The 15318-nt window shown below is 31.9% G+C and overlaps 1 protein-coding gene across 1 annotated transcript; it reads left to right on the top strand.

The window, feature by feature from the left end:
* The first annotated feature begins 224 nt into the window (after positions 1-224).
* On the top strand, positions 225-1017 carry LOC126740699 (piggyBac transposable element-derived protein 3-like). Its single transcript, XM_050446825.1, has 2 exons — positions 225-535; positions 633-1017. Exons 1-2 carry the CDS (start codon positions 225-227, stop codon positions 1015-1017), a joined length of 696 nt encoding a protein of 231 aa, XP_050302782.1.
* Positions 1018-15318: the final 14301 nt, after the last annotated feature.

Here is a 15318-nt window from a genome sequence, read left to right as displayed (position 1 = left end):
TCTGTGGACCTCGCATCCACTACGTTGGACACTGCCCAGTGCGATTGGGTCGACTTTAATTGTGCATATGTGCTGGGAATCAGTTGTTTGTTTTCGGAATTTTTGGCAATCAAAGAGTGCTTCGGCCAGGGGAAGATGACGAAAAATTGGAGCAAATACTAAAAATCATTGGAAATGATGACTCTGACATTGAAATGTCTGATGATGAAGAAGAAATTTAAACTATGGATAATTTATTAGGGAAAGAAGAAGAAATAATTAATGAAAAACTAGTAAGCAGCAGTAAGGAGGAAGAAGAAGAAGATAGAATTCCTCTTAGTGTCCTAAGAGAAAACTTAAAAATGGTCAAGCAATCTGTGAATCCTTTAAAGCGAAAGTCTTGGAGAAGAGATGATACTTTTGCACCTCCAAATTTTGAAGGCTCCTCTAGTGAATGCAGCGCAGAGCTCCGGTACGATTGGCTTACAAAATCGTATTTAGCCATGTACTTTAAAGATGAGTTATTCCAAAAAGTGTGTGATTGCACAAATGCAAGGTACGTTGAACTTCAAGGAGTGTCTTTTAAATTGACTCCTAATGAGATTAAACATTTTTTTGAAATAGTTTGTTTGTCTAAAATATCTCAAAATCAGAATGTACTGGGCAAAAACCACTAAAGTTTCAGCTATTGCAGATATAATGATTCGAGATAGATTTTTTGCTATAAGAAGTAACCTTAAAATCGTCATTGATGGCAGCATCGCTGAAGAGGTACGCAGGTCTGACAAATTTTGGAAAGTACGTCTTATTATAAAAGCAGTATGGCAGGGTTGTTTGCAGCTACCTAGAGAGAAAGTGGTTGCTGTAGATGAACAGATAATTCCATTTACAGAGACTTGTAAAATGAAGGAGTTCGTTAGAGGAAAGCCAAATCCAGAGGGCTTAAAAAATTTTGTTGTTGCTGCCCCTGATGGTCTTGTCATAGACTTTGAATTATATCAAGGAAAAGATACTTTTCCAGATGATTCTGTAAAATGACTTGGTGTTGGACCTTCTGCTGTTGTTCGTCTTGGAAGGACATTATTTCCTGGAAGTCATGTGTACTGCGATAGATATTTCACGACAATACCACTTCTCGAATATCTTCATCAACAAGAGAAATATTGTACTGGAACCATTATGAAATCTCGTGTACCAGCGGCAGCAAATTTAACTTCGGAACAAATGATGGCCAAGATAGGTAGAGGCAGCTCGGAACAAATTGTAAGACAAGATGGCGAAGTAGTAGTTGTACAATGGTATGATCTGAAATATGTACTTTTGGCATCTACTGCTCTAGGAATTCAACATAGCGATGAGTTTAAAAGGTGGTCTAAGAAAAGATCCCTCCACGCAAAATACAACAATATTTAGATTTTAAAATCGAAATTGCCACTCAACTTTTGACAAATACACCTAACCCACAAAGTGAATCCCGAGAAAACATCCGAGGTGTAGGTACTAGAGGAAATCCTGAGGCAAATATCTTTGTTGATTCACCGTCATCGTCATTAGGCACTGAAAGAAAACGGAAACAACACTTTCCAGAGATTGTCACAGGCTCAAAAATTTCGGTTAGATGTAAAAATGACTCTTGTGCCAAAAAAACCAAGTTTTTTTATAATACATGCAACACATTTTTGTGCATTACTGGCAACAGAAACTGTTTCATGGAATTCCATAGCAAATAAATTTAGGTTTACATTTATTTTCTGCGTTTTCATAGGTTTAGACTGAAATGTTATTGAAAAAAAAAATTATATATTAGGAATTTTTGCTTAGGTTAAGACCCAATGTCCATTTTAATGGACGTCATGTATCTGTCAAAGTAAGAAAAAAATAAAAAAAGTTATTAGTAAACAATGTTTATTTATGCATTTTTTATTATATTTAAAAGCCTCACAACCCTAACTTAACAAAAACATGTCCGGGTCCCAGGAGGGTATGGAAGAGCCAATGGTAATACGCGAGAAGCACAAAGAATTTATGAGGAGCAATTCCCCAATAGGCGTGTGCCCCACCACAACATTTTTGCTTTTCGTCGATTAAGGGAAACAGGCAATCTAAATTTTTAAGAACCGAGGATCAATCAAAGGCAGTATGATGTTGCTGTAGATGAAAACGTAATTCGCGCATTCGATGAGGATCCCACCACTAGTACAAGGAAAATAGCTCCGTTGAAAATAGACACTTTTTAAAAAGCATCTTATGGACAGATGAATCAACATTTACACGCGTGAAGATATTTAGCCAACATAATTTACATTATTGGGATAACAAAAACATAAATCAGCATTTGACCAGAGCCAAGTCTTTTCAAACAAGATTCAGTGTTAATGTTTGGGCAGGTGTGATTGGAAGACACCTCATCGGTCCACACTACTTGCTGAGAAACCTCAACGGGGACAATTACTTACATTTTTTACAAAATGATCTCCCACAATTATTGGCTGATATACCCATATTTAATGAAGACGGGCCAATCGTCTTCCAGAATGACGGGTGTCCTGCACACTATCGGGTCGCCGTTAGAGAATTTCTGAATAATACTTTTCCCAATTCGTTGATCGGAAGAGCAGGTCCCATCGCATGGCCTCCACGGTCCCCTGATTTAACCCCTCTCGATTTTTACGTATGTACGGGACGTGCGAAAGAACTCGTGTACGAGGTGGAAATTGACAATCTAGACCACTTAATTTAAAGGATCAATGCCGCTTTTCAAACCGTCAGAGAAGAGATGCGACTTTGCCTTACGGCAGTAGAAATGCGACGGCGATGTAGGGCATGTATAAGAGCCAGGGGAGCGCAGTTTCAATAAAATTTAAAATAAATACATAAAATTTAAAAAAAAAAATTTATAAATTTATTTTCCTTTAAAGTCATGAACTGTGGCAAGTTAGTCGGCTTTGTGTTACACATCATATATCATTGGAAAGAGTATTAACTGGAGATGTTTTTAAAACTACCTGAACATCTTGATAGATTTTAGTTTTTTTTTTGCGTTAAGTTAAAGTTACCTTTCATAACTTTTTTTGCTACTTGTATTAACTTTCCGAGCTCAAAACGAATTATTTTGGTATAATTTGTACTTGATTTTAATTTTTTTTAGATTCAGGATACAAGATGTCAAAAGGCATAATTTTTTGAAAATCCTGAAAATAACTTAAAATCAATGATATAAAAAAACCCGAGACTTTTAGAACACAAGTTTATTAAGAAAATATCTTCTATCTGAGCCTATCTATATGCCCACCAAGTTTGGCTAACCCTCCGCCAAACACCCTGTACAAAATGGAAGGTTTTAAAAATTTTAACAAGTATTCGTTTATTCTAAAAATTCAAATTATTAACTTTTTATTTTTACTTAAGTTTTCTCTTATACGGTGATTTTTTTTGTGCTGCAATATTTTATAAACGATCTAATACTACGATAAGTCAATGCTCTGAACACGACCAATGAACACTCATATTATTGGGATTCTTTACATTTAAAACTGTGCTATTGCGCAACTGATTCAAAGAGACTAAGACCTGTGAGGGTGCACCATCGTCCTATTCTAATACAGCTTTTTTTATTATAGGTGCCTAAACTAAGCATATATTTAAACTACAAGTTTATAATAATTTAACTTTACTTACATCAGCTAACTAATCTTAACGTCTAAAACTCTGAAATGGTACCATCTTATAATAATTTTCCTTAAATTCTATTACTCGAGTCATTCTGCATAAGCACATCATAAGTACATAAATGATTTTGGTTTACAGAAAATTAAAATATATGCATTTTTTATACATACAGTCAATATTTTATAAGTTTGTTAAAACGTTGATTTATAAACATATTTATTAGACTAAATTAACCTCAATTATAATTTACACATATATTCGGCACTTTTAACAATTAGTTCTAACCGAAATAACGCTCTATGAATATTTTTACAAACATTCTAGAGATAATTACATAAAGTATAATGTCATATTTGTTTAATTTCGTCTGGCTATTAACAGGGTGGTGCACCGACTCACTGCGAGGTTTATTACATAAATCGTCATCACAAACAGAACATTTTAGTTCTTGTTCTTCAGCTTGTCTTTGGGTTATGTTTACCATTAACTCTTTACAGGTAGTTTTTGGGGTGCATCCACTATACTCTACTAGTACGCCGGATTGTCCCCTTGCGGTTGTTAAAAAACATGCGGTCGCATCATATCGAAATCCTAATATCGCTAATACTACATCAAGTACATATTCTATAACTAATCCTAGTAGTCTTCCTTTGCGTGGCTTGAATTGAGTTTTCATTAAATCGGCTGTGCATTTAATTTTTGAAGGAGTTTCTGAACATCTTTCATCACATAGGTAGCATTGATTAGCAGCACTTAGAGGATCTATTAGGCTTATAATATAACAAGCCATAAAAATATAGGAAAAAATCATGTTTTTTTATTTATTTCAGTTAACAGTGTTGACAATTATTTTTTAATGTCAGCTTTATATTTTAGTTCAGGTAGATGCAAGAACAACAATGAATACAGGGTTTAGAGTTATAGTAACATGATCATGTAATAATAGCTATTACTCACGAGGATGAAGTTTGCGATACAAGTCATAGGAGAGTGTTATAATCATAGGAGTGAGTAATGGCTTATTACATGCTAGTAAAATACTATACTGTTTCTTTGAGCTCTATGCTGGATGTTACAAAAGGAAAACAGAGAAGTGCAGACAATCCCAATCACTGAGTTATTAATAAGAGTAATACCAAAGAGTCTGATCAAAAAAACTAAACTGCTCAACCTTAAGGAGAGCAAGTAAAATCTGTATTGTTGTGACGAATTCATAATGAGTTACTTCTTATATTGGGTATTACGTCATTTATAGCAAAAATCAAATACAATCGAATCTATCCATAGAATAGACTAGAATGCTTCCTCAATTCTAGCAAAGGAACTAATTTCAAAATTACGTAAACTAAAAGAAAGTGCATTTATAATGTTAAATGAAGATGAATGCTTAGCTACTTGTTCGGTTGATTTTCATAATACATGGAATCCTTTGCTAAAAAGAGAGGTAGATCAGGTATTCTCAAAATTGATTAATGATTTAAAATATTTGATATTCATATATTTACTATCATTAATTTACATTAAGATCACACCCCGTTAATTTGAAAGAAGAAACCTTTGAAATTTTTGTTATCTTTCAAATTAGTTTGTCAAACTATTAATAAACCGTCAAATCATATAAAAAAAGTATTTAAAGGATTTTCGAATTAGGAAGAAATTTTGATGATACTACATAGCTGAAAATTTACAAGATAAGTATATATTTTATTTTTTATTTAATTCAATTTCACTTCAATTACCTTGATAACAGTAGTAGATTCAACTACCGAAACGTTGGTTCAAATTAGGTATTTTTTAAAAAGAAGGTCTTCTTGTTGTTTTTATCGTTTTTTAATTTTAATATTTATAACAAAGTTAGGTAGGATATTGAAAAGAAGAAACGAGCTCAGAGATTAATAGATTGAACCTCAGCTCCTAGGTATATAAAAAATCTATTATACCTCAAGTAAATAAAATTATTGTATTTAAAACTTATTGAACTTAAATTAACTTTAGTATATCGAACGGCATCATTACAGATTTGAGTTAATATTTCTTTTAAATACGTGAATAAGTCTATTTTCTTCTTCTTTTCAATTTTTGAGCGTGTGAGATAAAAATTTCTAAATCGATTTTTGCTATAAGTGACGTAATACTCAATATAATATAATAAGTAACTTCTGAAGGAAAGCATCTTTAAGCTGATACAGAAGTCGACGCTATTCTCCATATCTCGAATCATGAGAAACTTCATTGGAAAGGCAGATAACGTCAACTAGTTTAAGAAACATATGATGTAATTTTAGTCGAGGTGTATTACTTGTTAATAAAGGGAAGAAACAAAGTCCGATAACATGGAAAGGACTTCATCAAAGCTTTATTCTTCTAATATCTGACATATCTGGGATAGATAAATGATCCCCCCCTTCCCTAAGAGAGAGTGTGAACTGCCATTATTAAGGATATCAAGCTCCACGTATAAGAATAAACCGGCTGCCACGTCCTGAAAAGAGCTTGGTAGTACCGGGAGAAATATGCAGCCGTGAATGTAAGATAGTGGTGGATACAGGATCCAGTCGTAGCATCATGAAGCCGAGTATCGTATCTCACTGTAGAATTTCACCAACACGAAATTTAATCTTTGAGTCAGCGAATGGAAAAAGGATCTAGATTATTGGACTACATGAAGTTAAAGTCACCATTGGCTTAACAACATTCCAACAGCAAGCATAAGTAGCAGATATTATGGATGACATTATATTAGGATGAGTTGATGTTATGAATGCTCAGCAGTTTAATATGGATCTTTATGCACCATCTATATATGAAGATATTGGAAATACTCAAGTCGTTAGGTTATTTTATGATATTACCCTACCAGCTAACTCAGCTGATGGTGGTTAATGCCACGACTGAAGAAAAAGACAGAGCAATTTGCTGGCAGCGAAAAGATCCTGGCTGAGCACGGTGCAGTTTATTTAAGAACCTATCCTAGCTCCTGATATTAATCTTCGGTCCTCGCTAGTATTTGTCGAACCTAATCTGCCCTCCCTAAATCGGGAAATTACACTTTGAGGGTCAATAAGCCGATTAGCCACATCAATATGTCGCGCACCTCCAACAAATAACCCAATTGCTTGATTTGCTTCCTTTACCATTAAATGACATCTATTTATATTGTTCATGACAGAAATATCGCAAACTGTTTTAGCAACACACAAATATAACTAGTTCTTACAAAAATAAAATCTGTACTGAGTGCTTTCAGTATTTATTTCATTGATTTTGATGCTTCTTTAATTATTAAGAAACAAGCAGTTTTAGTTATTAGCTTATTAGTATGTTCCAATATAATAATTTTCTTTTTTTAATTTTAGTTTTAATGTATGCAATAAATTTGACAACACTTAATATTTCCGCAACAGATTTCAAAACTTAGATATATACAGGGTGTTACTTAAAGGTATGTCATAATTTAAAAGGGACATTCCTGGACCGATTTTAGATCGAAAAGTTCATATAAACATGGGTCCTAAAATGCTTAGTTTTTAAGATACAGAGTGTTAAAGTTTTATTTTTTTTCGTTTTTAATAAATTTTTATGGATGATAATATGGCATAAAAACACATTTTTTAGATGTTCACCTACTTTTTTTTAGCAACCAGTGGCGTAGCTATGATGAATTTTTAATACAATTTTACAAAAAAAATACTAGGACTTAATATCATAAAATACTATCATTTTAGGACCCATGTTTATATGAACTTTTTGACTTAAAATCGGTCCAGAAATGTCCCTTTTAAATTATGACATACCTTTAAGTAACACCCTGTATATGCAGGGCGTCCCATTAGTGCGATAACGGACAATAGCTCCTTATACAGTGATACCAAAAAAAAAAATTTTTTATACAAAGTTACTTTACTGTCTAAGGTGCATAACATAAAAATATTTTTGGATATACAGGGTGATTCACAAATGTGATATGATACACAACTTTTTTAATTTAAATAGAACACCCTATATTTTATTGCATTTTTGGATTGCTTTAAAAATTCTGCATACCTTTTATTAAGCACCGTCTATACCAAAACTTACCCGTTTGTGAGATATTTATCATTTTATCAAAAAATCGACGTTTGCACGTCTCTACAAAAACAAAAATAATTCACTCATTTGGGATCCTACAAGCCAAATCTTTTATAGATTGTTAGTGCATACTTACACTTACTTTATGGTCCTATGAGAATTTGATAATATTCTACAGGGTGTTCGCAATACTCTATCCAAAACCAAAAAATGTAAACAACCATATCTTATTTTTTTCAAATGGAATGACACATATTTTTTTATCTTAAAATGTTTACAATGTGATAAGCTTTCTTTTTTGTTAAGCATGTCTTATACCTATCTCTAATAGTTATCGAGTTTTTTACACTTTTTCCTAATTTCGCCCTTAAAATCCACAATAGTCGCGTTTTAATTTAAAAGAAGTTTGCTTAGTTGGCCATGGAAATAACAATAGTACGTACTAATAAATAATAATAGTACGTAGTAAAATCAAGCAATTACTTTGACAGAAGATTTAGTGTTGTCAGTTTATCACTAAAGCGAAACATTTTTGCATTAAAAATGAATTTTTCGAAAGAGGATATGGTGAAAATGATTTACTGTTTGAGTGTAAGTGAGAAAAATTGTTTACTGGCAAGCAGAGTTGATGCACAGAGATATCCGGATGCGGAATGACATCCAAATCGATTGGCATTTGAAAGACTAAAGGAGAGATTTGAAAGAACTGGTAATTTCAATTATGAAATGTCACAAAGACAAAAAACAGGGGCAAATCCACAAAATGAAATGCTTGTTATACAAGCCCTAGTAGAACATCCGCATGTCTCTTGTAGGCAAATTGAAAGGCAGTTGGACATTAAAACATCGCCGAAACTTTTGCCGCTGGGCTTTGAATCAAATCCAACTGCAACAGGACTTTTTTGACTTTGTGTCGTTCACTGATGAAGCGACATTCCATAAAAATGAATTTGTAAACCGACACAACTTCCATTATTACAACGATGTAAATCCAAGGCATGTGATACCACTGGATCATCAACATAGATGGTCACTTAATGTATGTGCTGGTATCATTGGGACAAAGCTTCTTAGACCATATTTCTTTGATGTGGCAGTGAACGGTCAGAACTTTCTACATTTTTTGCAAAATGAATTCGAAGAAGAGCTGGATGATTTACCGTTACAAACAGTAAGACGAATGTGGCTACAATTAGATGGAGCGCCTCTTCATTTTAGCCGTGTTGTGAGGGCCCATCTAAATGACCATTTTCGCAATAAATGGATTGGCAGGAGAGGACCAGTTGCTTGGCCGGCCAGATCTCCTGACCTCACAAAACTCGATTTTTTCTTGTGGGGGTTTGTGAAAAATCGGGTTTATCAAAGGCCTGTTACCACCAAAAACGACATGAGGCAAAGAATTCGGAATGTTTTTCAAGAAGTAACTAGAGAAATGTTACAGAAAGTAAGCAGTTCTTTTGTTAAACGAATTCGTTTGTGTGATCAACACCAGGTTAGACATGTAGAACATTATTTATAGTTTAATGTACATACCTTTTTGGTTTAGTCATTTGTTGTTATTGTTCACAATTTTAATTTTTTTTATTTAAGGAATATTTTTTTGTTGATTTTTCTATTAGTTTTTAGATTTTATTATTTGGTAAATTTTAAACAAAATTTCTTTTCTGTACATTTTGGTATTATTAAATTTGTTGTAATTTAATAAAATGCCAAATTTAAAAATGCTTTTCAATCAGTTCCGTTTACTATTTTTAAAGTTTAAGGTTTAATAAATTGTTTTTTTTAACGTCTTTAAACATTTAGCAAAATCTTTATCAGCATAATCTGTAGGTACCTACATAAAAACATGTGATTCTGTTAACAGTGGATTTTTGAATTATCTAACTGTGCTTGCCAATAAACAGTTAAGTTACCTCAATTGCATCCAAACAGTTGAAACAGTAAATCATTTTCACCATATCCTCTTTCGAAAAATTCATTTTTATTGCAAAAATGTTTCGCTTTAGTGATAACTGACAACAATAAATCTTCTGTCAAAGTAATTGCTTGATTTTTGTGCAATTGTTATTTCCATGGCCAACTAAGCAAACTTCTTTTAAATTAAAACGCGACTATTGTGGATTTTAAGGGCGAAATTAGGAAAAATGTGTAAAAAACTCGATAACTATTATATTTTAGTAAATATTTTAAGATAAAAAAATATGCGTCATTCCATTTGAAAAAAATAAGATATGGTTGTTTACATTTTTTGGTTTTGGATAGAGTATTGCGAACACCCTGTAGAATATTATCAAATTCTCATAAGACCATAAAGTAAGTGTAAGCATGCACTAACAACCTACAAAAGATTTGGCTTGTAGGATCCCAAATGAGTGAATTATTTTTGTTTTTGTGGAGACGTGCAAACGTCGATTTTTTGATAAAATATTAAATATCTCACAAACAGGTAAGTTTTGGTATAGACGATGCTTAATAAAAGGTATGCAGAATTTTTAAAGCAATCCAAAAATGCAATTAAATATAGGGTGTTCCATTTAAATTAAAAAAGTTGTGTATCATATCACATTTATGAATCACCCTGTATATCCAAAACTATTTTTATGTTATGCACCTTAGACAATATAGTAACTTTGTATAAAAAAAATTGTTTTTTGTATCACTGTATAAGGAGCTATCGTCCGTTATCGCACTAATGGGACACCCTGTGTATAGGATATTTTATTAAAAAAAGAATATTGGTATTGACCTCTATTCTACCGCAAACCCTGTAAAAAGGGCTTTTATTTAAAACATTGTTCGTACTTATTTAGCTGTTACACATTCTATAATTTCGTTGCGTTAGTGATTGAAGAAGGTATGAAGTTACATCGAGAATATTTTATACTACCATGAATATACTAATTCCAATATAAATACAAAAAAATCTAAAAATAAAAAGCTTTATAATTTGATTTAAAAAATCACCATATTTAAAAACAAAAATTCAAATTAAATAATTTTTTTAGATCAGCGATTTACCAATTAACAAATTTGACACAGATTTTTTTTATGTTCCTACAGATATTTTCGATGTATAATACAATATAGAATGTTTGTACATTTGGTAGTATATTAATATATATGGTTTTAAGTTCATAGAATATATTTTTATAATAGAGTAGTGTAATAAGATAAAATATTTTAGAGAAATATATAAACTAATCATATAGAAATTTGGAATTTTTTTTAAAAGAAGTAAAATTTTGTTATATAAAAAAGTGCATTAGTAAAGCATCTATAATAAAATAAAATTATTTTACTTCTTAAATAAAATAAATTTATAATAAAAATTACTCCAACGGTGACATCTATTAATAAACAGGCAAAGTTCATGAGGTGAATCGAATCTAAAAGCTCGGAGCTTGTTCGATATTAATTTGTCGATTTCTATAATGTTTAAAGCTTTTTAATGTAGTATGGGTTGCCTATGAATAAAACCTATTTAATTTTGAATATATCATTTGGTATTAGTTAGATTCTTTACATTATGTTTCTGTATATCTATCAAAAATTGGAAAAAATGTGAGATGTTTTTTTGTATTAAGCCTATGAAGCGTAAAAAAGCTTATATAAAAATCTAGAACATAAAATCAGTATTATTTGTTTTTTGTTAATATCAAAGCTGAAAGCAGTATGTTATTATAAAATGTTGTTTATAAAAACATAATAAAAATATTTTTTAAGTAGTAGTTTTACTACATGAAAATACTTTTAGTAAAAAATATATTTTTTGTATTTTAGTTTAATAAATTTCTAAAAAAAAACCACAATACAATATTATTATTATATTTTTAAAAAATCGATACATTTTAGACAAGTAAACAAATTATGAACTAATATAATTTTGGTATAGGGTCTTGGTAACAAATATAGTGTACCTAGGTAACAAACTAAATAGGTACAAACAAATTAGTTTAAGCAATTACGAAAAACTTTATTGACAAACACCAAATTGAAACTAGACTAATTTCACAATTGAGGAGCAACTTTTCAAATCGCATGTTGTCCAAAAAATACTTTTTTGGGTATTGACGAAAAACGATTTTCTTTTAAACCCTGCTATATATTTTTACAACATGGAGTTGTTTTGATAGAAATTTACATAAAAATCCATTAAGTTATCTCAGTTAAATCAATATTTATTAGAAAATCTGGAAAAATCTTAATGCGTGTTGATTCGTAACAATGTATAAAATTCGTTTTGTTTCGTTCAAAATTAGACATAATGCTGTTTGTTCCAATTTATTCGTTTTACAAAAAACTGGTGTTGGTAGTGAAATTATTCGACTTTAAGGATAAAATGTCAACTAAGTACCAGGAATACCTATGTCTTTTTTTGTTTTTGTTTAATTTCTTCGAAAAATGCAAACTTACAAAATAATACTAATGTTAATAACATACAAAGTCCACTAGAAAAAAAAATCAAATTTGTTCCTGGTTAGGGTCTTCTTCGAGGCAGTCGCACATGGGATTTTCTTCACCTACATCATCTGCAGGATCTGGAATTTCAGCTTCTGGTTCCGTCATGGTGTTTAAGACATTATCAAAAAACAAGAGCGAAGAAAGTGGGACTTTAAATTCACAGTCTTGTCCAAATCTTGCACAAAGCAGCTTTCGCACATCAGTTTCTTTTCTTCTTTGATGTTATTTACCAGTGGTATGTTACAGCTATCCTGCATATCCCTTATCAAAGTTTGGCCTCGTTTTGTTATGGCCATTGGGTGCTTCGAATCGTCGTCAAACATATAGGTGGGCTCAAGTTTTATCTTAATATCAACGTAGCTGTTTTTTATAATTTTTTGTAAAAATAATCTTTTCATGTCACTAATTCCATCAATTTTTTTCAGTATTTCTCTGAGATCTTCTTAGTTTTTAAGAAACCAGTCTTGGCCTGAAACCCTGACAATTCCGTATTGTTGGTAATATTTGATATAAGCTATGGGGCTCAACACCTCTGCAGTTTTTCGTAGATGTTTCTCAACTCGACCGAATACCCTGTCAGCAGGTAAATAAGAATGACCGCGAACTGGGAAATATATTACTATCTGTTTTATGTTTCTTGGGAACTTTTTATGTAGCCAGTATGTTAAGGCATGGATGACGTGTTGGATTTTGTTTTGGCCTGCGCAGCCGTCCGCAAAAAGCCTAATTTGCGTTACCGAATCTTCAATATGTACTTTTTCTAAAAAGTCTATCAAAGCTGAAGAAATTTCTTAAGCACCTCTTGCAGCTTGTGTCTCGTTCCAGACATAAAAATATGGGTCTTTAGTTGCAACATCAGTCACACAAAAAGAGTAAAATGAAATTTGTCTGGATTAGAAAGCCTCACCAATACTGACTTTGGGAATTGCTTGCACTTGTTGCAAGTCAAACACGTACGTTATGCTCGCTTCTGGGATTTGCTTCATCAAAGTATGGAAAGCTTAAGCTCTCTTTTTGTGAATTACGATGTTTGAAATTAAACCTTCTTTGATAACACCATTTTCACAAGACTGAATTTCACTTTAAGGTCTAGCGCAATAGCTACAGGTATCGGAAGCGGGAGAGCCAAACCCTAGATTAAACTTTATCTCAAAAATTTTTGCAAAAAACATTTTTTTTTTACTTTCAACTTGTCTTCAACGGTAGTATTATAAAGGTGAAAAAGTCGATTTATGTTCAAAGATGAATGCAAGTAAAGTCGACGGCTTTTATTTCGTGCATAATGACTTTCGCAACCTCGCAAATTTGAAATAAACTCGTATACTTGCTTTCTTTTTGCAGAAAATTTCCGAAGTTTATGATCTCCTCTTCGTTTCTCTACAATCCCGCTTCCAGATAAAATTCCGTCAGCAATTGTGTTTAGTCTTCGCTGACCGACCCCAAACAACTTAGCAAAAACTTGGAGCATACAGGTAGTCTTTGTTTTTCTGTAGATATCAAGAAATATTTAACTGCAACGCGATGTGGCTTATTTTTTCTCACCTCACCACGAACTCGGCTGCGTTTTGGTTGAGCAGCATCTATTGAAAAGGACAGTCTTTTAGCCCTTTTTATCTTGCTCTTTTCTGAAAAACTTTTCTCTTTGCTTTTGCTAGGATGCTTCTTGAAATACTGAGACAGTTAAATTTTCCTTCTCTGTGGAGGCAGGGTGGTTGGAAATTAAGCAACAAAGGGTCAGGGTCTTGATATCTATAAAAAATAAGTGTAGGTGTGAATATTTTTTATTGTAACAAACGAGCAATACTTACCTCTTCTCATAATCCATTTCCCTTTTTGTCTTTTGTCGTTGCCTTTTCCTTGACCCTTTATTATAGTTGCCCACAATAACATTGTTATTGAGGTTTTTTATTATAACGCACTTTAGCACCTACACTTTCTAGTTCGTAAATATTTTATTTAAAGAATGTAACTGGACAATATACACCTGTTTCACTGCAGAAACTTACTGAATTGCAGGTTATAACAAACAAAACTAGCACAACACTAGCTTTATATATCAGCTTTTTTGTTCGAGACAGCGCCTTCTAGTGGCAAAATAACATAATGTGTTTTAATTCGACTACATCTGTGGACAAAATGCATTTTAATGTGAACCCTATACTTTGCACGTCGATTACACAGTGACATAATGCCGTTTGAAACGTTTCATTTTTACAGGATTGTAGAATACAATCATTAATTTGCACATCCGCTTCAAGCTCAATTTTGTCCAATTTGGACAAAATGCGTTTTGAAAAGTTGCTCCTCAATTCAAGAAAACATTGACCCAGCAAAAATATTTTTAAATCGGTTTTAATTTTCTTGTATCTAATTTCTAATTTCAGTACTTAATTTATATAATTTTTTCGGTGGCAGGAGGCGCAACAAAAAAAACAAATTGTCTCTTAAATAAAATTATATTTTGAGTTAAACAGGCCACCAGCATATCCTTTGCACCAGCATAATTTTGGAAAATGTATTTATAATGCTATCTGTACAATAATTATTTAAATTGGTCTAAAGGTCGCAAACTCGAGCCCTGTGGAACTCCACATAAAATATTTAGCTTTTCAGAACTATTACCTTTATATGATATATTTTGAGTTCTTTGAGATAGATAAGATGTAAGAAATTCCAGAGCAGGTAAATCAAAGCCATAAAATTTAACTTTAGAAATTAGTAACTGATAATCGTGTCGAATGCTTTTGAGTAGTCGAGCAAAATATGAACAACGATAGAAGTATAAAAAACTTACCCTTGTTAGCCAACAAATGTTTTCATGCAAACCTGATCATGTGTATCGTGTTTCTATCAATTCTAGTTGTAATAGCTCTAACTTGTTTTCTTCTATAAATAGAAAAGTTGTAAATTATTGTATCTTAAATTTAAGCTTTTATTCAAATATTGTTAGATTATTTAACTTACAGGATAAGTTCCAACTAAATTGCTTCTTTAAAAATAATTTAGTAATTTAAGGAGCAAGCGGTTACTGAAAAGCTTAATTCAAAAATCTTAGCACTAATAAATCTTTAGAAAAAAAAATTAAACGCGTCAATTTATTTATATATTTAAAAACGCCAATACTCATGGGGGCGTTTTATT

The sequence above is a fragment of the Anthonomus grandis genome, chromosome 9 (genome assembly GCF_022605725.1).
Source record: "Anthonomus grandis grandis chromosome 9, icAntGran1.3, whole genome shotgun sequence".
NCBI classification, from domain to species: Eukaryota; Metazoa; Arthropoda; class Insecta; order Coleoptera; family Curculionidae; genus Anthonomus; species Anthonomus grandis.
Note: the sequence above shows the minus strand (reverse complement) of the source record. Positions and strands in the feature narration are given on the sequence as shown.